Genomic DNA, 24,809 nt, shown 5'->3' on the forward strand with positions numbered 1-24,809 from the left:
TTCTGACAAGCAAAGTCATTGGGAAAGCCAGATTCCCTTAACAACAGTGTTACTAATTTAACAACTGCAGTGGTTCACTTAACAAATGTGGCAAGAAAAATCGTAAAATGGGGCAAAACTCACTTAATAAATTCCTCACTTAGCAACATAAATTCTGGGCTCAATTGTGGTTGTAAGTCAAGAGCTACCTGTAATTTGTCTGCCTGTTTACTAGCTCTGTTTGGTTCATGCTCGCGCGTTTCCCAAGGTGTGCCAAAGGAGAAGGAGCTAGCTCCAAATGACCCACCCATTTATCCACCCACAGATGCACTATTTTGAAAGAGCAAGAGAAGAGAATTTGGGAATGAAGATGAGCCACTAGGACTCTGGAAATTGTTAATTTGGAGGCTGAGTTCAAGGTTATTTTATCCAGGGGTGGGCTCCAAAAATTTTAGCAACAGGTTCTCTGCCCAGCTGCTGGATGGGCGTGGCCTCCTGCATCATGGGGGGGGGGAGGGGGCGTTTTTGCCATCCCTGGGCTCCAGAGGCTTTCCTTGAGCCTCCAGGAAGACAAAAATAGCCTCCCTGGGCCCCGGAGACTCTCTGGAAGCTGGAAACGGGTCCATTTTCAGCCTTCCCGAACTTCCGGGAGGCCCATTTTTCGCCCTCCCTGAGCCTCCACGCATACCCTGCACTTACCTGGATCCAAAATGGACGATGTAGGGACTCCTGGGAGGGGCGGGGTGAGAGGGGTGGTGAGGGGAGGGGCCAGGCAGGAGTGGGATTTGGGGGTTGCAAACTGCACAGAATCTTAGCTAGGGGGCTCTCCTGAACCCTGCAAACCCCCACCAGCCCACCCCTGATTTTATCTGTAGATCATATCAGCTGCCTGAGAACCGACCTATATTCTGTTGCACAGGCACAGGGCAAGCTTCTCCTAATTGATTTTTAAAAAATCCAAGTTAAATCTACCCATTTTAAACATCCTAACTGGATCCATATTCACAAACGGTAACTGCTCAGGACACTGCTAAATGTTGTAAATATACACACAGGTTGCCAAATGTCGGAATTTTGATCACATGACTGTGGGGACGCTGCATCGATTTTAAGTGCAAGGATAGGTTGTGAGTCACTTTTTCAGCACTGTTGTAGCTCTGGACAATCAGTAAATGAATGGTTGTAAGTCGAATGGTTGTATATGGGCAGAATATGTCTACAAACAGTGGAGCTTTAACCAAAGGTATGTTGACATGTATTTACCTGCTGGTGTCATATTTCTTGTTTCCTCCATATCAGGGAAGAATAAAACTTGGGAACGGTTGTCATCACTTGAGTCAGTGTTTCTCAACCTTGGTCACTTGAAAACAGGTAGACTTTAACTCCCTGAATTCTGGGAGTTGAAACCCTTCTAAGGTCCACCTGCCTTCAAGCAGCCAAAGCTGAGAAACAGTGCCTTGAGCCATCATCAGTCATCATCACCACTGCTCTGTTGTTTTGGTCCTGATGAAGTAAAAGTTTCCCCCAAAATCTCACCAACATCATTGCGTGGAGGCAGATCCTCATCCTCACAGCTGGGATATCTCTCTTTGCGGTCAAGCAGAAGATAGTAAATCATTTTCTCCTGATTTTCTCTGAAGTGGAAAAAGGAAAAATGAGGGCTCATGCTTAGAATAAAAATGGGTTTATTGCCTGATTATAGAAAAGATACAGTCCATTTTTTCTCTCCAACTATTCACACATGTTTTCTAACTGGCCTCTTCTCCCATCTTTACTGCCTTCTGTCCACATACCCATCACAAATGAAACTGCAATTCTCCTTCATCAGACACCTTCTCTGATAATGCATCCGCCCTAACGGCACTCTGCAAACTTTTTTCTCATACATGGGAATTGATTATCCCAGCTTCTCTAAAGAAGCACAGTTCTTTAAATATCCCAAATATGTTTCTTTCTTTCTTTTTTAATTTTTAAAAATAAACTTTATTAAAGATTAAAAAATATGTACAATGCATAATATAAGACATTTCATTGCAAACGAAATTGATATGTAAAACATAACGAATAAACATAAAACATACATGTTTCTAATCAATTAGATGGTGTGTCCTTTTCTCAAAAACAATTTTTCTAATATTCATTTCTTGTTTCTGGTAACTACTCTTAGTCTAACCACTTAATTTTTTCCATTCCTTATCTTTTTAGTCCCTGGTTTTTATCCTTAATCCAATTGTACCATTTTTCCAAAACTGTACTATATTTTGAGTCTACCTGGGTAAGTACGTCCATTTCAGTGCAGTCAAGGACCTTCTGAATTATAAAATTGTTTGTTGGCATTTAGTCACCCTTCCAGCATTGTGCCAACGTGATTCTTGCTGCCATAATTATATGAAGAATTAAATATTTCATTGCTTTTGCATAATCACCTTTTATCATTCCCAATAAAAATATTTTGGCCTTGAATTCTAGTTGAATATTTGTAATTTCTTTTATACAAAATCTGATTTTTTTCCCCCCAGCATTTTTTACTTTTTGGGCAAAGCCACCAAGCGTGGAAAAAGGTACCCCTCACTTGCTTACATTTCCAACAAAGCGGGCTTAAGTTTGGGTACATATTAGCCAACTTTGAGGGCGCCAGATACCACCGATAACACTCAAATGTTTTTTTCAACTGGACTTTGGTTTTTTGTTTTGTTTTTGTTTATTTGAACTGAACTGAACTGAAAAAGTTTCATGGATGAGAAGCGAAACATCTTCAACGAAAAACAATGTCAAGTTGCCCTTTGAAAAAAAAAAAGCATCTTTGGGATAACCATGGCCTGGATGACTGAGAATATCCATAGGCCATTCCTCCAATAAGACTAAAAATCAACTTTTTATAATCTCACCAAAAGGACTTAGAACACTGCACCTCCTCAGCATAAGGCGCAAGGCTTAAGGAAAGGTTCTTATGGCCCCATTCAACCACACACCCCAGTTCCTCACCCTTCATTTTGTAACTCTTGCTTTAGCTTGTTCTTATCACGGAAACAGCCCAATGAGTGCATGCTATCCAACACATCAGGGTCCAGCTCACTGACTGACTGAATCCGTCGAATGGCTACCTTCCGAGGGATTGGTTGTTCCGGTTCTGGTTCATTCTTCCCTCCCCTGTAAAAAGAAGTAGTGTGTAAATCAGATAAAAGAAAGAGACTACCCTGTTAAAATCTTGAGGAGTGAGATAAAAAAAGTCAAGACCTCTGGCAAAAGCCATTGTCAAAAATGACTCATTTTCAGGGAAGTGAAAGCAATTGGTAGATTTCTCAAAATCAAGTTCATAAAGATGTGGAAATAGGATATATCCTTGCCATTTACCCAGTCTTAAAACTATCCAGCCCACCAGAGTATAAAGGCAGAGTATGTTATGGATCCCAACTATTAAGGAAGTACACCTGGTAGTACCTAGGAAAGGGGCCTTCTCTGTGGTGGCTCCCTCCCTCTGGAACATTATTTTCTCAGAGATAGGATTGGCTCCCATCTTTTCTGCAAGGCCTTGAAGACACAGTTCTGCCATTTGAAGGCAATAAAGTAGCTTGTTTGATTCTATTTTTGCCACAGAGTGGGGATGGGATTAAATTGTGGGCTTTTAACTGTGGATTTTTAATGCTGCACAATGCCCAAATTCACCATGTGTGAATGGGGCAGCTATATAAATTTGGTTAATAAATAGATATAAATAGGGTCAGTTTACTGATTTAGCCCCAATATTTCTTATTTGCTTTTCTGTAAAAATAATCCAAATCTGCCTATAGAAGCAGCAGCAAGATAAGGCAGCCTTAATTATTTTGAGCATTAATTATTTTAACTCTTCTGAGTTTGAGGCTTAACTGGCCATGTAAGGGGCTGGAATTAGAAGCCCATACTCTTCTCCTGAATTATGTTCTTCCCAAGAAATACGTATTAATGAAAAAGTTGGGTTAACTCTATGCACCATCGCCAAGTTGCCAAAGTTTTTATTTATGGGGCCATGTTTGTACACCTGGTACATTTTTTCCAAGGGTTAATAACTATATAGATCATAACAGTCTATATGTTTAGTAGATTTTTCATGAACATATAATCTGGGCATGTATTGAAAACTCATTTTTTTAAAATTCTATAGTAATATTTTAAAATATTATAGGTCATATATAGCTAAATAAATATAATTACAGGTAGCCCTTGACCTACGACCTCAGAGGGCCCAAAATTTCTGTTGCTAACAAGGCAGTTGTTAAGTGAGTCATGTCCCTTTTTATGACTCTTTTTGCCACAATACTTAAGTGAATCCTTGCAGTTAAATAAATCATGAGGTTGTTAAATGAATCCGGCTTCCCCTCATTCACTTTGCTTATCAGAAATTCCCTAGGAAGGTTGCAAATGACAATCCCAGGATCCCGAAACACTGTAACTATTGTAGATACATGCTGGTTGCCATGTTTATTCCCGTGACTGTGGAGAGCGGCAACCTTTGTAAAGGCGAAAACTGGTCAAAAGTCACTTTTTTCAGTGCCGTTGTATCTTTGAACTATTACTAAGCAAATGGTGGTAAGTCAAGGACTACCTGTATTCACTTTTGTCTTTATTAAAGCTTTTTTGCTCTCTTAAATAAAAAGCTAAATCGAAAATGTTGACTTCTGAAGAGCCACAATGGGGCTCACCCCTATCTAGACAATGGTGACATGGTGACAGTGGGATGTTGGGATTTCTGCTGATATCTTTGTCTCCTCTAAGAGACCTTCTCTCACCTCTGGTACGTGAAGGCAAAAAAATACTGAGATCTTGATCTATATTGAGATCTCCTCAAAGAAGGGAAAAGAGAATCAGCTGGAAATCAAATACAGTCCTGAAATACTCACAAGAACCACGGGTGTTTCTGAATCTGTTCCAGCTAAAGCCACCACATGGAGAAAAATAAACCAACATTAGGCTCCTTTTCGCAAAGATTAATTTTTAAAAAAAGTTACAAACCATGACTGCTCTATCCATCACTATCACTCATTATTAAAACATGTGTAAATAATAAGGCCCTTATCTTCAGATATATTAAAATAAACAGAAAGCATTAACTGAATCTTAAAATAGATTTGCTTCCCAAAGCCAGGGGCAGAAATATAACATGTGGGGCAGAATTGCTCAACTTAGAGATGGCTCCTTAAAATCTCTTTACGCCTTTCTAAAACTTGCCATCAAGTTATACTGTTTGAATCATGGGGAGATGTTCTAGAACAATATTAGCTACACTCAATTGTTTCAATCAAATCCTAATTAAATTTCGATCCCACCAGATCATATAAAAATCAACCATATCAGGGAAAATCTTCTCAAATTCCATGTGTCACACTTGGCCAAGAACTATTCTATTCTGTTCTGCTCTGCTCTGCTCTGCTCTATTCTATTCTATTCTATTCTATTCTATTCTATTCTATTCTATTCTATTCTATTCTATTCTATTCTATCCTATCCTATCCTATTCTACTCTATTCTACTCTACTCTACTCTACTCTACTCTTATTCCTACTCCTACTCCTATTCCTAACTGCCCTATTGTGACAACTATTATCCTATTGTCATATTCAAGAGTGGCCCATTCCCGGGGAGGAGGGGGACTCCCGCCTGCAATCTGAAATGGTGCTACTCAGGGGCCCAGAGCCCTCCAGCCAAGCCTGCTCCTCCCTCCATTCCTCCCAGTCTTGGGAAAGACAGGATGACTCACACTGAGACGTTTCTCTGGCTCCACCTCAATCATGCCCCGCAGGAGATTCTGACAGTCTGGCGGAATGAAATGGGGCATGTGGAAAATCCCACGTTTCACTTTTTCCAAAAGCTGCCGTAGGTTGTCATCATCAAAGGGTAGCGCCCCCTGCAGGAGAAAAGGGTGAAAGAAATTAAGGCCACAGAAGCTCCTTCAGATTTCAGGTTTTCTAGGAATTCCTTGAATTAACATTTATTTATTTATTTTTATTTATTTGATTTGCCAATTGTTTACAAGATAATAAGTATAAGCGTATACATAGTTATGAATACATGAAATGGGTACATATAAGAAAAATAAAAGAATAAGAGAAACAATAGGACAGGGACGGTAGGCACGTTGGTGCGCTTATGCACGCCCCCTACAGACCTCTTAGGAAAGGGGTGAGGTCAATAGTAGACAGTCTAAGGTTAAAGTTTTTGGGGTTTGGGGAAGAAACTACAGAGTCGGGTAGAGTATTCCAGACATTGACCACTCTCTATTGCTGAAGTCGTATTTCCTGCAATCAAGTTTGGTGCGGTTTACTTTGAGTTTGTATCTATTGTGTGCTCTTGTGTTGTTATGGTTGAAGCTGAAGTATTCACTGACAGGTAGGACATTGCAATGTATGATTTTATATACCATGCTTAAGTCAGACCGAAGACGGCGTAATTCAAGGTTTTCTAGTTCTAGAATTTCAAGTCTGGTGGCATAAGGTATTCTACAACGAGTAGAGGAGTGGAGAACTCTTCTTGTGAAATATTTCTGGACTTTCTCAATTGTGCTAATATCGGATACGTAATGTGGGTTCCAGACTGATGAACTGTATTGAGTATTGGTCTAGCAAATGTTTTGTATGCTCTGGTTAGTAGTGTGATATTACCAGAGAAAAAGCTACGTAGGATTAGGTTAACAACTCTTAATGCCTTTTTGGCTATGTAGTTGCAGTGGGCTCTAGCACTTAGATCGTTAGAGGTGAGTATTCCAAGGTCCTTTACAGAGCTTGGGTCATCAACAAGTTCTTGACTATTCAGCTTGTATTTTATTTTCTGATTTTTTTTGCCAATATGTAAGACAGAGCATTTATTTGTTGAGATTTGAAGTTGCCATTTGTTTGACCATTCTGATACATAGTCAAGATCTTTTTGTAGGGTAGCAGTATTGTCTGTGGTATTGAACAGCTTTACATCATCAGCGAAGAGAACGCAATTGCTCTTAATATGATCACAGAGGTCGTTTATGTAGAGTATGAAGAGAGTTGGTCCTAGAACACTGCCTTGGGGGACACCACTATTGACAGGTACTGGATTTGATAGGACGCTTCCGATTTTGACCATTTGTTGTCTTTTTGACAGGAATGCTTCTATCCAGTTATTCAGTTGTCCAGAGATACCATAGGATTTTATTTTTAGGAGTAGTTTGTCGTGTACCACTGAATCAAAGGCTTTACAGAAGTCTATGTAGATTGCGTCTATTGCTTTGCCCTGGTCGAGTTGTGTCATCCATAGGTTTTTGCAGTGTAAGAGTTGTAGATTACAGGATAGTTTTTTTTTGAAACCAAATTGTTTATTGGAGAGTAGGTTATTTGTCTCTAAGTGGAGGATGATGGATTGGTTAATAATTGATTCCATGACTTTACAGGTGACGCAGCATAAGGAGATTGGCCTGTAATTTTCAACTAGGCTTGGGTCTCCCTTTTTGAAGATGGGGATGACTGTGGCTTGTGACCATAGGTTAGGCAAGGAGCTGGTCCTGAAAGATTTTTCAAAGATTATGCATAGAGGTTTGGCTATGGCAGTGGATAGCTTTCTTAAGAAGTAGGCACATATTCCATCCGGTCCAATAGATAGAGATGGTTTTAGATTAGATTTAGTGATTTTTCAACATTGTCTTCTGTGAAATCGATATGTATTAGATCATTATTGTTATCTGTGGTACGGCTAGGAAATACTGGGCATGATCCATTGCTGTTTACAAATACTGAGCGAAGAATGTGTTAAAGATGTTGGCTTTAATGGTGTCGTCGTTGCAGTCTTTACCATCAGGTCCTATCAAGGAGGGATGGACCTTGAGTCTTTTAGTTTGTTGTTTACAAAATTGTAAAAAGCACGGGTGGAATTGGTGCTTAGAAGGTTTTCCTCTTGTTTAATGTGATAATTGGTGCATTCGGTCTTTATCTGGTGGCATAAATTTTTGTATCGGTTTTTGAAATTGGCAGCGTGACCAGATTTGTTTTCCTCCAGAGTGATCTCTTTTTGGATTGAAGTTTCCTTATTGATATGGGTAATCTGCTTTTTGTTTTGTTTTGGGAGTTGTTGTTGGTACATATAGTTTGATGACTCTTTTGACTTCAAGTAAAAATATGTTGTAATGGTCTTCAACAGTATTGCATCCAGTGAATAGAGATTGCCAATCCAGGGATGAGAGATCGTTGTCTATAAGATCATAGTTGCCTTTTTGAAGTTACAATTGGGGATTACATCATTGTGGTGATTTTTGTGTGGACGTATGTTGAGACAAAAGTCAATCATATTATGGTCACTACTGGAAAAGGGTTCTTTAGTTTGTATTCCGTAAATTAAATTCAAACTATTGCAGAAGATGAGATCGAGGCAGTTGTTTAGTCTAGTGTTGTTGGTTACTAGTTGTTCCAATCCCAGATTTGTAATAGCATTGTAGAAGGTTGTGTGTATGATTTCAGTTGTACAATCATTTAGGGTCCAGTCAATATGAGGTAGATTGAAATCACCAAGAAAGATAAAAGGGTATGGGCAGGATGCAGCCCATGTTAGTAATGTATTTAGCTTGTTTACATGTTCGATGTCATAATCAGGTGCTCTGTAACATAGTAAGAATCGAATTGTGATATTTAAGGATAGTTCACAGATGATGGTCTCAGGAAGAGCAAGCTCCTGGGTAACTTGGATATTTTTAGATGTAAGGATTTTTTATAGAATATAGCAACACCACCTCCTCGCGATTTTCACGATCTGATCGGTAAACATGATAGTCTCTTACTGTGGTAATGGAGTCGGGAGAGATGCATTGAGCCATGTTTCACAGACAAATATAATGTCGAAGTTAGCCGTATTTAGGAGGATGAGAAATTCAGGTATTTTATTCACGAGGCTTCTTGCATTGAGTAGTTTGCATTTAAGGCCGGCAGTAGTTGGAATTGAGGTAGTTGGGGCGTGCGTGCCTAGTCTTGGGTGATGGTGGATCGGTTGAGGTAGGGTTGTGGTTGAGGGTAGAAGCTGAGTATTGGGTTGCGTGGCTTACTTTTGATACAGTCAGCATGGTAGTCAATGTACAGGTCCTTCTCTCCATTGTCTAGACGGTTTTTGAGTTCAATGCGGAGTGCAGGGAGCGGGCACGTTGCTGTATGGTTAGGTCAGGGCGGCAACGGAGGTTCTTATGGTTGGTGTTGGTTTTGGCGAGTGAGTTTATAGTATAGATGAATTTACGTTTGCTTGATTCATTTTTGCAAATGACCCTACACAAGCGTGGGGCCACAGAGCCGTCTCTATTTTTGAGCTCTCGGTCGATGCGGGAAATGTCAAGTATTTCATCAGCGGAGATGGTTGATGCTTGATAATCTCTGATGATGTTTCGGACAGTTGTGATGTCATCATTGACATTGATGTCCTCTAGACCAAATAAGATGGCGTTTGGACGTTTCCGTTCACGCTCAACGGCTTCTCTGATGAGGATTGGGATATCAATATTTGTCTGGGTTGTGTTTATTTGTGGATTGGGTTTTGGATCGGATTGTGGTTGTTGGGTAGAGATGTGGTTTGTAGCTATTGGATGTTCAGGTTTTTGCGTTGTGTCTTTTTTTCAAGGTTGGATATTCTTTCTTTTACGGCGTCCAGGGATGCTACTATGGTGTTAAGGGTTGTTTCAATGGTTTCGATGGTAGGGGATGTTTCAATGGTTTTGATGGTATCAATTCTTTCAGACAGATCCAGTTTGGGTCTGCATGATTTGCAGAAATATGGAAACTCATTGGATGATTCTAGGTATTGAATCATTTGCTCAGGTAATCCCAAGCAGTCATGATGAGCGTATTACAGGTAGTCCTTGAATTACAACTATTTGTTTGAAGTTACAATCATGGTCATGTAATAAAAATTCAGGAATTTTGGCAATTTTTACAATGGGTGCAGCATCCCAAAGTCATGGGATCACCATTTGTAACCTCCCCAGATGGCTTCTACAAGCAAAGCCAATGGGGAAAGCTGAATTTGAATCAGAACAGAGCTGGAAGGGACCTTGGAGGTCTTCTAGTCCACCCCCCTGCTCAAGCAGGAGACCCTATACCATTTCAGCCAAATGGCTGTCCAATCCCTGTTTAAAAACCTCCAGCGATGAAGCACCCACAACTTCTGAAGACAAGCCATTCCATCGATTAATTGTTTTCACAGTTAGAAAGTTTTTCCTTAATTCCAGGTTGCTTCTCTCCTTGATTAGTTCCCATCCATTGTTTCTGATCCTGCCCTCTGGTGCTTTGGAAAATAAATTAACCCCCTCCTCTTTGTAGCAGCCCCTCAGATACTGGAACCACTGCTATCACATTCCCCCTAAAAGTCCTTCTTTTCTCTAGACTAGCCAAACCCAAATCCTGCAACCAATCTTCACACGTTTTCATCTCCAGGGCTTTAATCATCTTCGTTGCTCTTCTTTGCACTTCTTCCAGAGTCTCAACATCTTTTTTTGTAATATGGTGACCCAAACTGGATGCAGTTAATGATCACATGATGCACTTAATTGCAGTGATTTGCTTAACAACCATGGCCGAAAAGGTAATAAAATCAGTCACGGCTCACTTAACAATGGAGATTCTGATTTCAACTGTAGTCATAAGTCAGGGACTAGATGTAAATGCCAAAATACTGTTTAAACATGAAGCAGTGCAATATTGGTCTTTTTTGCCCTCATCTCCTTTACTAATCTTTCTCTCTCCCTTTCATTGTCCCCTCCCTCATATCAAACATTCTCAGGACAACAATCAGAATCACTGGGAATTGGCCAGTACAGGTAGTCCTCGACTTACAACCATTCATTTAATGACATTCAAAGTTACAACAGCACTGAAAAAAGTGAGTTATGACTGTTTTTCACACTTATGACTGCTGTAGCATCCTCATGATCATGTGATCAAAATTTGGACACTTGGCAATTGACTCATATGACAGTTGCAGAGTCCCTGGGTTACGTGATTCTCTTTTGCAACTTTCTGACAAGCAAAGTCAGTGGGGAAGCCAGATTCACTTAACAACCATATTGCTAACTTACCAACTGCAGTGATTCACTTAACAACTGTGGCAAGAACGGTCATAAAACGGGGCAAAATTTTCTTCACAGACCTTTCGCTTAGCAGCAGAAATTTGGGGCTCAATTGTGGTAATAAATCAAGGACTACCTGTATATAAATTTAATAAACAATAATAAAAATTATAATTATTGCAGGTAGTCCTGAACTTTTCAACACAATTGAGCCCAAAATTTCTGCTGGTTAGCAAGACATTTGTTAAGTGGATTTTGCCCCATTTTATGCTCTTTCTTGCCATTAAGTGAATCAGTGCAGCTGGTAAGTTGGTAATTCTGGGAGTTGAGATCCTCGAGTCATAAAAGGGCCATAGTTCCCCACCCCTGATCTAAATGGATTCCTTGGGCAGAAGACAGTAGAACTCAATGGAGAATTAAATGCCAAGACTGAAAAAACATTTTTGGGACAAACTTACCACCAGGAGGGCGAAGAGGATGACACCACAACTCCACATGTCCGCGCGACGTCCATCATATTTCTCCCCCTAAAGAGCAAGAAGCAGAGATTGGGGTCTTGATAATTGGTTTGGGGAGGGAAGAGAGCAGATTTCAGGAATCAGTGAAAAATAAGAAATCAGAAGTAAGGGCGAGAGCTTTTTCCAAACATTAAGAGCAACTGCAAAGGGGGATAACTATAATAATACATTTATAGTATAATACTTTTTTTAAAAAAAAAGCCACTAAAATGATAGCTGTTCTTCACTATGTCCCCTTTGGGAAGAGAGATAAAGGGAAGAGACCTCTAGATACCCAGAGGAAAATTTACTTTCTGATTAAGGAGTGTTTGTAAAACTTTATCACCATATATTAGGTTGACATTCCTTGGAAATCCATGTGTTCTAATGTGAATCTGGAGATTTCTTTTCCTCTGATTTCCCGTGCTTGGCTTTTCCAGTATTTTTTAAAAAATTAGGATAGTGCCCTTGCCCAGTAGAATCTAAGTTTCAACTCAAACATACATACAACTTGAACACAGAGAATTGAGATGGCCAGCAGTGTTCTTGTGAATGGATAGAGTTTCTTTCCTCTAACTTCAAAATATTCTTACTAGCTGGGAACAAGAAAGCGGTACAAATCTTCTGGATCAGGTTTTTGATGATACTGGAATTGTATATATACATGGGTGCATGAAAGTGCATGCATATATGTACAAGTTCATTACAATAACTAAAATAATTCAATTATAGGTAGTCCTTGATTGATTGAATTTTTGATGGATTCAAAGTTCTGACAGTGCCATCCACAGTCATTTGGTCACATTGTGGTCATTTGGCAACTGGCCTTTATTTACAGTCTTTGCAGTGTCCCGCAGTCACATAACAGAAATTTACAATGGTTTTTGCCAGAAAGTGATGTTTACTTCTGGTTTGAACAAAAAAGGCCATTGTGGGTAATGTATTCAATTAACAACCATCGCAAAAAAAAAAAAAGGTTGCAAAATCAGGCACGGTTATATGGTGACCTGCTTAATGACTGGTATGACTTATGACCATAATTCCAGGCTCAATTATGGTCACCAGTAAAGGACTACCCGTATAACTTTAAAAAGATTTAATTTCTACTTCTGTGTTTGTTCTGGAGTACAATTTCGACTCAAACCAATATATGTTATTTAAATTATTAAAGTTATCTGTTTGAATTGTCTGAAATATTGTGTCATGCTGTGAAACTTAGGTGTGTTCATCTTTACAATCTGGGCTGACCCTCTGAATCTTTTTAAGTTATAACTCCCAGTGGTCTTAATGGCAAAGGATGAATGCTGGGAGTTGTAGTACTAGATGGATGGACACAAGTACATAATATATAATTGTTCCAATTGAGGGTGGGGGGCAATTGAAGCAGGCTAAAGCAGATTTTGAGGGGGTCCTTGCTCTGATCCATTGGACAAGGGGGGATGGGGGAATCAGATACCAACAAAGATAAGGCGAGGGCACTAGGCCTGAATCCTTACCTTGATCACCTCTGGACATGCATAGTGAGGAGAACTGCAGCCCAGCATTGAGGGCAGAAAAGAAAGAAAGACAGAGAGATAGGAAGAGTGAAACGCCGAAGAAAGCTAACCCATAGGGCCATGGGTTCAACAAGCATGTGAGGAGAAGTCTGTGAAATATACCCCCCCTCCCCAGTCTAAGATGGGTTCTGGCAATCCTTGACTTTTAGATGTTTGGTAGGTTTCAGGTGCCAGGATAAACCTTCCTTGGCATCTTCGAGTTAATTCTGGAGTGGCCAATTATCCTACTAGATGGGAGTTGCTTAGAATTGCAGCTGAACCCATGTGGTCTGGAGAAGACCATTCTAGGCCATTCCACACAAGTGGCTTCTTCAGCAACTTCTCCACATTTCTAGAAGTGGTAGAATCTTTTCTTCCCTCCCACTAGAGACAAATATGTCCCTTCTTTCAGGACAGTTATCAAATAAAATTCCTATCTCCTAACTCGGAAATATGAAGACCAAGCTAAACTTGACATTTACACAATTAGGAAGTGTAGAAATGACTTTTTAAAAGGAAATGATAGCTGTGAGGAAGGAAAAATCTTGGTTAGGAATTCTGGCATCACAGAATCAACTTCCTCAACAAATATCATTTGTTTTAAGAAAAAAGCAACATCATTGCACATAGGAGCCATGGTTGATGCAATTGGCTACATCTGTTGGCTGAATCTCACTCCCTGTGTATGTTCTAAGACCATAAATTTGGGGTTGAATGGGAGGAATTTTCACATCCAAGAAGATATGATTTGCATTTGCATTGGTAGTAAACTTCTTCTGTCCTACATATGGCAGAGCTTTGATGAATTTGTCTCTCTACTTGCAAGCAAAGGAGCAATTCACATTTCAAATATTAAGTAACAGCAGATATTTCTGATTCGTTTACATTTCAGTGACAATGGTAATGTGTGACAGCATTTCCATCTAAAGTCAAGGAACAGCTTACCTAGGTTCCCAGGCATATATTTCCTTCCTGTTTTTACATGTCCACTACATTGGACACATTGGTATTCCTGCAATAATGTGTGACTCAACCCATGCAAGGAGCCATGTGACTGACTTCCTCCCACTTCCCAGTCTCACAGGCCAGCACGACTCAGTTTAGAGGATCGCTCACCCACAACTTGTTTCCAGCAGGCTATCTCCGACCTGCAGGGAGGCCATGCCGAAATCTGCAATCCGAATGTTGTTCTTCTCATCCAACAATAAATTCTCAGGTTTCAAGTCTCGATGGCTGAAGGGGTCCAAACAATACCCATGGAGATTGATCAGTGGCAGAGCTCATGGGCATGCACATACACAAACATGTCTGAACTTGTACCACTAAATCCCTTAAGTTATTACCTGAATGACTCTCCAGTCTCCACCCAGTGGGAGTATTAGATCAGTATTAAGTATTTGCCCCTTCCCCCACTTTAGGCAATGCTGAAGTATAGATTAAGGGTTATTTTGTTTGCTTAAGTGATATGCAAACGCTCTACTGAATATTGTATGACTTGTGGCTCCACAATTATGAAATCTATTGCGACTCAAGGACCCCAACCATTCTCAAGATCTTTTGCCTTATTTGAACCAAGTGGAATAAGACATTGTTTGTATAATAATGCTGACAACTAATGAATTCAGTTTATCCTAATGAATCATGCGAATCTGTATTATAATTTATGTTAATGGTTTATTATGCCACATGAGCCAATAAAATTTGGTAAATTTAGGAAATCACGGGGAAGAAAACCAGGAGTTGGGTAAGGCTATCCGATTTAGCTTATTTAAATATTAAATATTAAATAGTAGTAGAATATTAAATAGAGCAATATTAAATAGTAGAAAGTCTGGTTGTTGAGACTTTTGCAACTCAGATTTGGTATCCTTACATTAAAATGCCATTTGAACACAAAGACTGTTAGCTTGGCAACGTACCCTTGATACATCAGATATTTCAGTGTATTTCACTAGATTCCCTTGCTAACTTTGGGGAGATCATTAAAAGTCAGCAGGTTTCTTTTGTATAGAACAAGCAGTATAGTTTGATATATTTGGATTAACAACTTTTGAATGTATTAATCCCAAGAGTGCCAAGTTAGCTCCTTTCAATCTTTCATCTATTCTTCCTCCTCAGTGAAGCTGTAAACTGGAACTGTGATTTTACTAAATTTATTGGTTTGGAAAATAATTTTCTCAGATGGGCTGTATGCTAATATTATTTCCAACTATTTATTCACAATTCAAAACAATTTATAACCCAGACATATGCTTTTAAAAAGCATATCAGAGGAGTCAATAGAAATTATCTAAAAAATAGGATTAAACTATATGTATCTTAAGTTAAATGAAGCCAGGAATAGAGGTGACTTCAAAGCTTACATAGATGCCTACGCCAAACTAATGAGGTCCAATTCAACCATGAGGGGAATAAAGAACTGTGGGGCCATCAAGATGACTGTGTTTCATGTTCTCCATGATTTGATTGATAGCCTATGAGCAACAAACAGATGCAGAACATGCTAGATGATGTGACTAGAATATCTACTGGTTCTTGTTCCTGTGCTTGAAATGAAGCTTGATGTGCATCTGCAAGCAGAACAAAGTGATTCTCAGCCAATGGCACAAACATCATAGATGGGTTTTGGAAGTACAGTGGATTGTAGACTGAATTCCCAGGAGGGAGGGGCTGCATTCCAGAGGGCAAAGAGTTAGTGAAGTATGGAGAGTTTGGTTGCGAGGAAGAGAGTTAAGAAGGCTCCTCCCTAGAGATTCCCAGAGTATATCTATAAAGATGCAACTAGTTGCTTTAGTTTGGCAAGACTTCTAACTATGGGTGAGGAATAATAAAGGAAACTACTCAGAAGTAACTCAACCATCATTCTCAGTTCCCGGGAGCCTGACAAGAAGTGATGGATAGGATATAGGATAAGTTATTGAAATGTTAATGAAGTATTTAGAACTTTGACTGGATGGGACTTAAACTGTGAAAGTCTGGAAACCACTGCATTTATTAGATATTACATTTTGCCAGAAAAAGCATCCACTCCCAATATTTACATATCACACTGTGATCAAAAGGCGAGAAAATCAATGATCATCTGGTGACATAGGGAAACATGTACTTTAATAAAGAGTAAATTGGCATGTCAATTATCAATAGGATCCAGGGATGGGAGAAGGAACAATAATTACTATAATAAGTATTGATTTTTCTTTATCAATGATAATTCAAAGTGGCCGGGAGCATAAAAACTAGAGACACAATAAAAAAATCAATAGAACACAAATAACAAAGGAGGGGATGACCACAAGACAATAGAGAAAAATAAACCCCAAAGAAAAATGTTTCTTCCTTTCTTTTCCTGCAGGAACAAAACGAGATATTGTAAGAGCTCATAATAACAAAACAGTCAGCTCACCATATAGAATAGCTGTGGCAGAAATCCAAAGCTGAGACAATTTGTCGGAAAAACTTCCTGGCTTCCTTGGGGGTCAGGCGGCCTTTCTTAACCAAGTAATCGAAAAGTTCACCTCCTGAGACGTGTTCCAAGACAAGGTACCTAACACATTAGAAGTCCAGAGACAGCGTGACCAAGAAGCAAGGACAAGAATTAAAAAGAAATTGAAAATCTATCAGACCACCATGGGAGCAAACTCAGAATCCATTCAAACCAAGGCAAAACTATTTTCTTTGCAAAGAAAATGAAAAAGAGAAAGAGATGTAACCCTTTGATCTCGAGAGTTAAAAAGAGAAGGGGGGAGGGCGGAAATATAGAATTCAAAATATTTTATATTGCTTCACCATGATTGAATCGCCAACTTCTACGCAACCTCAAACAGAGAACAAGCAAAGCTCATTTAAGCCATGGCTACAGTTTTTTTTTATAGGAAAGACTTCTGTTTAATAAACGTTGTGTATAGTTAGCTGTACATGGGTGGCTGGGTGGCAGCTGTATGTGTTCTGAGTGAAGGAGATTCTGGCCAGGGGTGAAATTTAAAAAATTTCTCTACCGGCTTCGTGGGCGTGGCTTGGTGGGACTCAGTCTCTAAAAGGAAGAAGGCGGGTGGGCGTGGGTGGGACCAACTGATTCAAATCGTCCTTATCACCTCTATGAACTGATTCAAATTGTCCCTACCAATGCGAGGTAGTTGAATTTCACCCCGGTTCTGGCCTTGGCTTCCTAAAAAATGTTTCTTGCATAGGTAGTCCTCAACTTATGGCCAAAACTGAGTCCACAATTTCAGTCATAAGTCACAATGGACATAAAGCTGGACCTGATTTTTTTAAAACTTCTTTTTGAGGCAGTCGTTAAGCAAACACCACAGTCGTTAAGCAAACCCATTGTTCACTCTGAGATGTCTGAGGAGATTTTCAGTCATCCAGGTCACAGTTGTCTCAAAGATGCTTTTTCAAAAAACATCTGGACTGTTTTTTTCCTTGAGGAAGAGGAACAAAACGTTTTGTTTCTCATCCAAGAAATGTCATCAGTTGTGATTTTGGGGAGGGTGGAGGAGAGCAAAATGGAATGGAATGAGAATGAGAAACGAAATGTTTTGTTCTTCTTCCTCAAGGAAAAAACAGTCCAGTTGCTTTTTGAAAAAAAACTCCTTTGAGGTCACTATGAAACCAGAAGTATAATGCTGGTTTCTGGGAAAAATGTTGTAAAGTCATGTCACCACAGGGTGCTGCAAACATTTGAAAATGCAGCCATTTTAATGTGGAGGGGAAGGTGGGGTGGGATATCAGAACTTCAAAACAAAATCATACTTCCATTTTTGGAATTCTCTGTAACTTTGAATGGTTATTAAGCGACTGGTCATAAGTCAAGGATTACCTGTGCATGAGGACAACTCTCACACTTGGCATTTCGACATAGCAAAAGCACTTAGTAATAGCACTTAGACTTATATATCGCTTTACAATGCTTTACAGCCCCCTCTAAGCGGTTTACAGAGTCAGCCTATTGCCCCCAAACAATCTGGGTCCTCATTTTACCCACCTCGGAAGGATGGAAGGCTGAGTCAACCTTGAGCCTGGTGGGATTCGATCTGCCAAATTGCAGGCAGCTGGCAGTCAGCAGAAGTAGCTTGCAGTACTGCTCTCTAACCACTGCACCACTGTGACTCATAACACTGTAATTTTAGGCATGTTTAATTTGAAAGTTAATTTGAAATTCTGCAGTGTTGATTGGGAATGAATTCCGAAGACCGACATGTCAGTATATCTACAAGGAAATCACTCCCATTAAAGTCAATTAAACTTCCAGTGGAGTAAATAAGTAGTGAGGATTATGATTAAAAGAGAATTTTTGAGCCTGAAATGTGGCAAGTTGAGAAAGTTGAGCCTGAAATGTGGCATTTTCAATGTTATTTGGCTGAATTTTTATGAATAAAATAAATAAATGTTTATTTTAATAGCAGTATATATATTTTTTAAAAGACTCTAGCATAGCTTAGATCATCATTGGCTATGTTAAACTGCACCTCTTATCTCCAACCAGTGCACTCACCAGTTAGACTGGGCAAAGATAAGCTACATGGCTTAAAATGAAAGCTGGAAAGCTAGCCAGAAGTTTAATAATACAGCTCCCCAATATCAGCCCTAATACACATATACATATTTTCTCCCCATGCATTCCCTTTATCCTATGGCTTTGTTTCTCTCTTTATATCTCCTCCCATTGATTCAGAAGAGGATGACAAAGAAAGCTTATGCGTAGAGAATGCTTATGTGTAGAGGTCTGGCACCGCCTGGTATATTGGACAGCTATCCTGCAATTTCCCCCCTCCCTCCCTCCTTCCCTCTCTCCCTCCCCCTCCCCCCTCTCTCTCTCTCACACACACACACACACACACACACACACACACACGTACATACACACGCATACATACAGAGTAGCTCTGCCATTCTGGCAGCATTCACACCCAAGAGAAATACAAATATCTTCCACCCAGGAAACTGTCGCTTTGTGCCAGGAATTTCAGAAACAGATGGGAACACAACTCCTTTCTTTTTATTGGTCCTGCACCTTTCCAGAAACCAAGCTTTTGAATTTCAATTACTTTAGCAAAATTGGTGGAAATGGTTATTTCCTGTCTTCCGCTATCCTCTCTCCCTCCCCATTCAAAGAATGCCAAATATAAATTTGAGGAGGAGGGTGGAGGGTAGCCTCAATCTGTTGGGAGTAAAGGGTGTAATTGGATTGGTAAATACTTTGGGATAAATAAATCTTTAAAAAGCCTTAAGAATCCACTTCAGAACAGCCTTCATAAAACCACAGGTCTTTGGCTGTTGTTTATCACACTTTAACTTGGTCTGCCTTCAAGAAGAAGTCCAAAACTGGCCCTGTATTCAGATAGATGAGGTCATTGCCTCAGACAACAGACGTTAAGCAGGTGGCCAGCTGTGAAGGGAGCCTTCTGTCTGTTCTTCTTGAATATCAAGCTGTTCTTTTTTGCTCATAAATAGAGCCATGGATGATGCTTCACCCTTTCTTCTGTGCCTGCTAAACTATTACGTTGCAAGTGTGGAAATGATACTATCCCATGGCAAATGTTAAAGCAACCCTCAATGGCCAATCCTGCTCTTCTTTATATGGCATAAGAACATCAAATATCAGGAAAAGGGGTTTGGGGAAGGTAGAATAGTACCTGAGTGGTTTCTCATGTAGGTTTGTTGCAGGCAACATCGTGATTAAGAACGTAACAGGGGCATTGAATCATAGTGATTGGGGAAGATGGGTGGGTTAATGATTTTACACATTGCACGAATCCAGGGCTGTTTCACACATTAATTAGTAGCCTTTGGCAATTATTTGCAATAATTTAATAATAATAAGTCTGGAGTTGTAACCCCTATAGCTACATGTATGACTGGAAAGAAGGCCCCACATTTCTCCTGAGTGTTGAATCCTTAGCAAGCAAATCCATAGAATGAGATTACAATATTCCAGGTTGGAATGTGGCTAATTTCTAGAAAAAACTACAGGTAGTCTTTGACTTACAATCACAGTTGAGAGTAAAATACCTATTGCTGAGTGGGACAGTTGTTAAATTAGTTTTGCCCTATTTTATGACCTCTCTTGCCACAGTTACTAAGTGAACCACTGCAGTTGTTAAGTTAGTATCATGATTGTTAAGTGAATCCGGCTTCCCCATTGACATTGCTTGTCAGAAGGTCACAAAAGGGGATCACATGACCTCAGGGCACTGCCACCTTCATAAAAATGAGTCAGTTGCTGTAATGGTCGTAAGTGTGAAAAACAATCAGAAGTCATTTTTTTCAGTGCCATTGAAACTTCGAATGGTCACTGAACAAACTGTTGTAAGTCAAAGACTACCTGTATTTCACTCTGGCCGGTATGTATCCAGGGCCCCATTTGCAAGTGGGAGGCCATCTGCTAATAAATACCTACAAGTATTTTTTGTTCTCGTAGACATCATGAAGTTTGAGTACGTGAGGGTGTTCAATCAGCTTCAGAATGGCAATTTCCCGTTCCACCTGCAATGGAAGAAAAAAGAGAGAAAATGTTTATGGGTCTATGACAATTCGTCACAACCAACTAGCCATGGCCAACTCACCACAACCAATTTGCCATAGCCAGCTCACTATGACCAACTTGCCACAGCCAACTAGCTGTGGCCAGCTCAGTGATATGCCACAGTGATATGGGTGGCATATAAATTTAATAAATAAATCAATAAAATGAAATATTGATTCTGTTTGTGTCCTAGGATCCAGAATTGGGGCAGATGGAGACAAGGGCTTTTCCCACCAACTCATTTTCATATCTTTTACTCCCTACTACATTATTTTGCTGTTTTCTTCATATACCATTTCTTTTTTTCCTTCCCCCTTTCCCTGGTCTTGTGATAATTCTTTGAATCATGAGTGGCTGCGTTGTCTTGCCAGGTGATGCATTCATCAAACCTGTAAAGCCACAATATCTTGAAGGAATGGTTGCAGACACCTATCACAGAAGATATTCCCTGAAGCTCGTCATCATGTCTCTCTAAGCAAGACACAGACATGTCCCAGGAGCTTCTTAAAAGCCATGGCCTCTTACCCACAACCCACAGGTGAAGCAGTGTAAGGTTGTTTTAGTTTTAAAGTCATTTTTCCTCTCTTCTCCAAATATAATTGGCAGGCAATACCCTTCATGCATGCCTCATTGAGCGTATGGTCTTGGGTGCAGACAGGGGTAAAAGATGTCCCCAATTCCTATTGGTCACTTCAGGCTGCTTCACCGTGCCTCTTCCTTTGGTCACTGGAAACTGCCATTCATACCTGGGCTCCAGAAGAGAACAGACTATAGGTAGCCCTCACCTTATGGCCACAATGGAGCCCAAAATGTCTGTTTTTAAGTGAGACATTTGTTCATTGAGTTTTGCGTGATTTTCTTGCCACCGTTATTGAGCGAATCACTGCAGTTGATAAGTTATAACCAGTTGCTAAATGAATCTGGCTTCCCCATTGATTTTGCTTGTTAGAAGGTCACAAAAGGGGATCACATGGCACCACAGTCATAAATATGAACCAATTGCCAAGCGCCTGAATTTTGATTCTGTCTGGATTTTGGTCAGGTGGTCATGTGGATGCTGCAATGGTTGTCTGTGTGAAAAGCGCTCCTAAGTCACTGTTTTCAGTGCCATTGTAACTTTGAACAGTCACTAAATGAATTGTTGTAAGTTGAGAAGCTACTTGGATGTTCTATTTGAACAATTCCCGGCTGGTACTTGACAGGTCCCACTTAAGATCCTTATAACAAAGTTTAACACCAGGATTGTGGGAAGGAGGAGTGATTCTTCCTTTACAAAGAGAAATGGCAGAAACAGCAAGGCAGATCTGCCAAAACACCAAGGGAACAAGACACAAAAGGAAGTACAGGTAGTCCTCGAGTTGTGACTAAAACTGAGTCCAAAATTTCTGTTGCTAAGCGAAACATCTGCTAAGTGAATTTTGAGTTGCTTTGTCCATAATTAAACAAACAGGAAAGAAAAGGAAGCCATGTATGCATGCAAATTGCCTATTCCCTCGCGGGGACTTTTAATCAGGCAGGGATATTGTAGCATGCTGGATCAGGTAGTGGTCTTGATTGCCTCATTTAGTATTAGAAATTCATCTGGAAGTCAATCTAAACCCCATCATTGGGAGGGAGAAATTCTAGTGTAATCAAGAGCAGACTACTAACATTTTTTTGTATGAATATTAAATAGCCGTGACGCAGGTAATCATAAATCTCATAAACAGTTATTATAACAAAGAAGTTGGGTGTTGGGTTATGTAGCGGGTTTAATCCTATTCAAATGTATGAGATATCCAGAATAGAAAATGCCAAAAACACACTGTTGGAAAATGAAAAAGGAAAGGGGAAAAATGGGAAGGGAAGGGAAGGGAAGGGAAGGGAAGGGAAGGGAAGGAAAGGAAAGGAAAGGAAAGGAAAGGAAAGGAAAGGAAAGGAAAGGAAAGGAAAGGAAAGGAAAGGAAAGGAAAGGAAGAAGGAGAGGAGGGGAGGGAAGGAAGAAGGAGGGGGAGGGATTTCAAAATATGAGGACCACATCAAAAAAAATTATGTTTATTATTTTCAAGGATGCTAATCCTATACTCACCTATCAGGTGGCCTGATAGTTTCACCAAGTTATGCACTGCGCAAAATTTTTAATTAGATACTGTATGTTGTTTTGTTGCCATATTATTTTTTCCCTTTCCCAATAACAAATTGTGGTGTTAAACTATTTCTCTTTTTTACTGTGCTTTTTAAAAAATTGTATAAGCAGGTTGAAGAGTGAACTGTACAAAAAGGAATATCTAGGGAACAGTTAGCTTTATTAAGGAGTCACTAAGGTCATCTGGAATTATTTTATTTTATTTTGGCAGTGGTTTGCTCTCCAAGCTGGTTTCCAGTTAGTTTCTGAATTTTTCATTATCAGACTAGGTAACATCATCAGCAGGATTTTCTTGAGGAATGAGGAATAAGACAAAAAACTCCTGTATCAGGGTTCCAGCAGTTACTCCAATTAAATCATGAGCCTTGAACCACACTCACAAAACTAAAGAGGATTTATTTGAAGGTAACATTCTACATCCAGCACTAACCTGGGCACAGCCAACTCTTAGATACGTAATTCACTGTCACCCTTGATCCTGCTTTCCACTCCCCACACCCAAGGTAGGATTCAAATTTTTAACAACCGGTTCTGTGGGTGTGGCTTAGGTGGTGGATGTGGCTTGGTGGTCATGTGACTGGGTGGACATGGCTTGGTGGTCATGTGACTGGCTGGGTGTGGCCAACTCAACATCACTCACATCGAGGCACGCATCTCCTTGCATGGCCTCTCGTGACTGTGGGGATGCTGCAACAGTCGTTAGTGTGAAAAAGGGTCATAAGTCACTTTTTTCAGTGCCATTGTAACTTTGAATGGTCACCCCACACAAGCAAAGTACCAGCAAAGGAGGGGAAAAAAACTCCAGAGACGTTCCTGAGACAGGAAGTCTAGTCCTGCCAAGAATGTAATAAGAGTTAATGGAGAGGCAGTTTCTGTAAGCAACACCAGAATGTTTCCTTCCTGCCTTCATTACAGGATTAGGCCAGTAATTTCTTCTAACAACCAGTTCTCCGAACTGCTTAGAATGTTAACAACCGGTTCTAGCAAATAGGTGCGAATTGGAAGAAACCCACCCCTGCCCACACACCCAATGAAAAACGTCCATAGCCAAGAGTCATCAATCATGCTCTCCAATTAGACTTTTTCCCAGCAGAAGCTTCAGCCATCTAATCAGTCTTTGAAGCAAATATGAATGAAATGTACTTTCGATTTCACATTGTTGCCTGCTCTTCGAACCCCCCCCTTCTTTCTGTTGTCAACTATAAAAATGTATACAAAATGTTTTATGACTTGACATCCTGCTGATGATGTTACCTAGTCTGGTAATGAAACATTCAGAAACTAAATGGAAACAAGCTTGGAGAGCAGATCACTGCCAAAATCTAAAACCCGAGCTATAAAAGTGTATCCTTTTATTTACATTTCATATTTCTAAACCAGCCATCTCTGAATTGAAAAAAAGTGACTTAAGACTAAGATGAAGCTGGAAGAACATGCAAACGCTCTACAGGCAGTGGTGGGGTTCAATTTTTTTTTAAACTGCCGGTTCCGTGGGCGTGGCTTGGTGGGCGTGGCAGGGGAAGGATACTGCAAAATCTCCAGTCAGAGGTGTGGTATTTGCCGGTTCTCCGAACTACTCAAAATTTCCGCTACCGGAAAATCTCCAGAACTGGTCAGAACCTGCTGAATACCACCTCTATCTACAGGTGAAAATAAAGAATTGTTTCTTTGAGTCTATCACTACGCTACAGAAAGTGGGCATCTAGTTTTTGCTCAAGGCCTCCAGGCAAGATCTTTGTCTGTCACCCACTTGTGTTTTATCAGCTTGTCAACTTGTCCTCAAAGTACTTGGCAGAACATTAACTGGCAAACACAAGGCACTCAATTTGATATAAACCCCTCATATATATATATATACCTTTCTGTGATTTGTTTTGCTTTCCTGTGTACTGGGCATTTGATCCAATCTTACCAAACACCAACGTTGGAAGTTAAAACCCACGCCCCTCCTAGAGGAGTGAAATATTTTAGGATATATTGAAAAGGCAGAATATTTCCCCTAAAGGAAAAGTAGAAGCTCAGGCAGAAACTCAGCCCTCCCACCTTTGTTAATGGGCCATTATGGCCTAGGCCAGTGTATTCTACATAACAAAGATCTACCTTCTTCAGG

General features: G+C 40.0%; 1 protein-coding gene across 6 annotated transcripts in view; it reads right to left on the reverse strand.

The window, feature by feature from the left end:
- Positions 1–24,809, reverse strand: part of BRSK1 (BR serine/threonine kinase 1) — a 60,045-nt gene that overhangs the window by 14,331 nt on the left and 20,905 nt on the right. For 3 of the 6 annotated variants that reach the window (XM_087947521.1, XM_026677593.2, XM_087947520.1), the window contains 9 exons: positions 20,449–20,534; positions 16,453–16,593; positions 14,166–14,282; positions 13,011–13,044; positions 11,476–11,544; positions 5,714–5,860; positions 4,857–4,888; positions 2,965–3,129; positions 1,516–1,613 (listed from right to left, as the gene is read on the reverse strand). In XM_087947521.1, the coding sequence (XP_087803647.1) occupies positions 1,516–1,613; positions 2,965–3,129; positions 4,857–4,888; positions 5,714–5,860; positions 11,476–11,544; positions 13,011–13,044; positions 14,166–14,282; positions 16,453–16,593; positions 20,449–20,534 (889 nt within the window). Of the gene's footprint in view, positions 1–1,515; positions 1,614–2,964; positions 3,130–4,856; positions 4,889–5,713; positions 5,861–11,475; positions 11,545–13,010; positions 13,045–14,165; positions 14,283–16,452; positions 16,594–20,444; positions 20,535–24,809 lie in introns of those variants that run through there. The other 3 variants (XM_087947523.1, XM_087947522.1, XM_087947524.1) reach the window with 2 other exon arrangements.

This window comes from Notechis scutatus, chromosome Z, assembly GCF_049901735.1.
Source record: "Notechis scutatus isolate UNSWTSFEM ecotype Mainland chromosome Z, rNotScu1.2, whole genome shotgun sequence".
Classification (NCBI taxonomy): Eukaryota; Metazoa; Chordata; class Lepidosauria; order Squamata; family Elapidae; genus Notechis; species Notechis scutatus.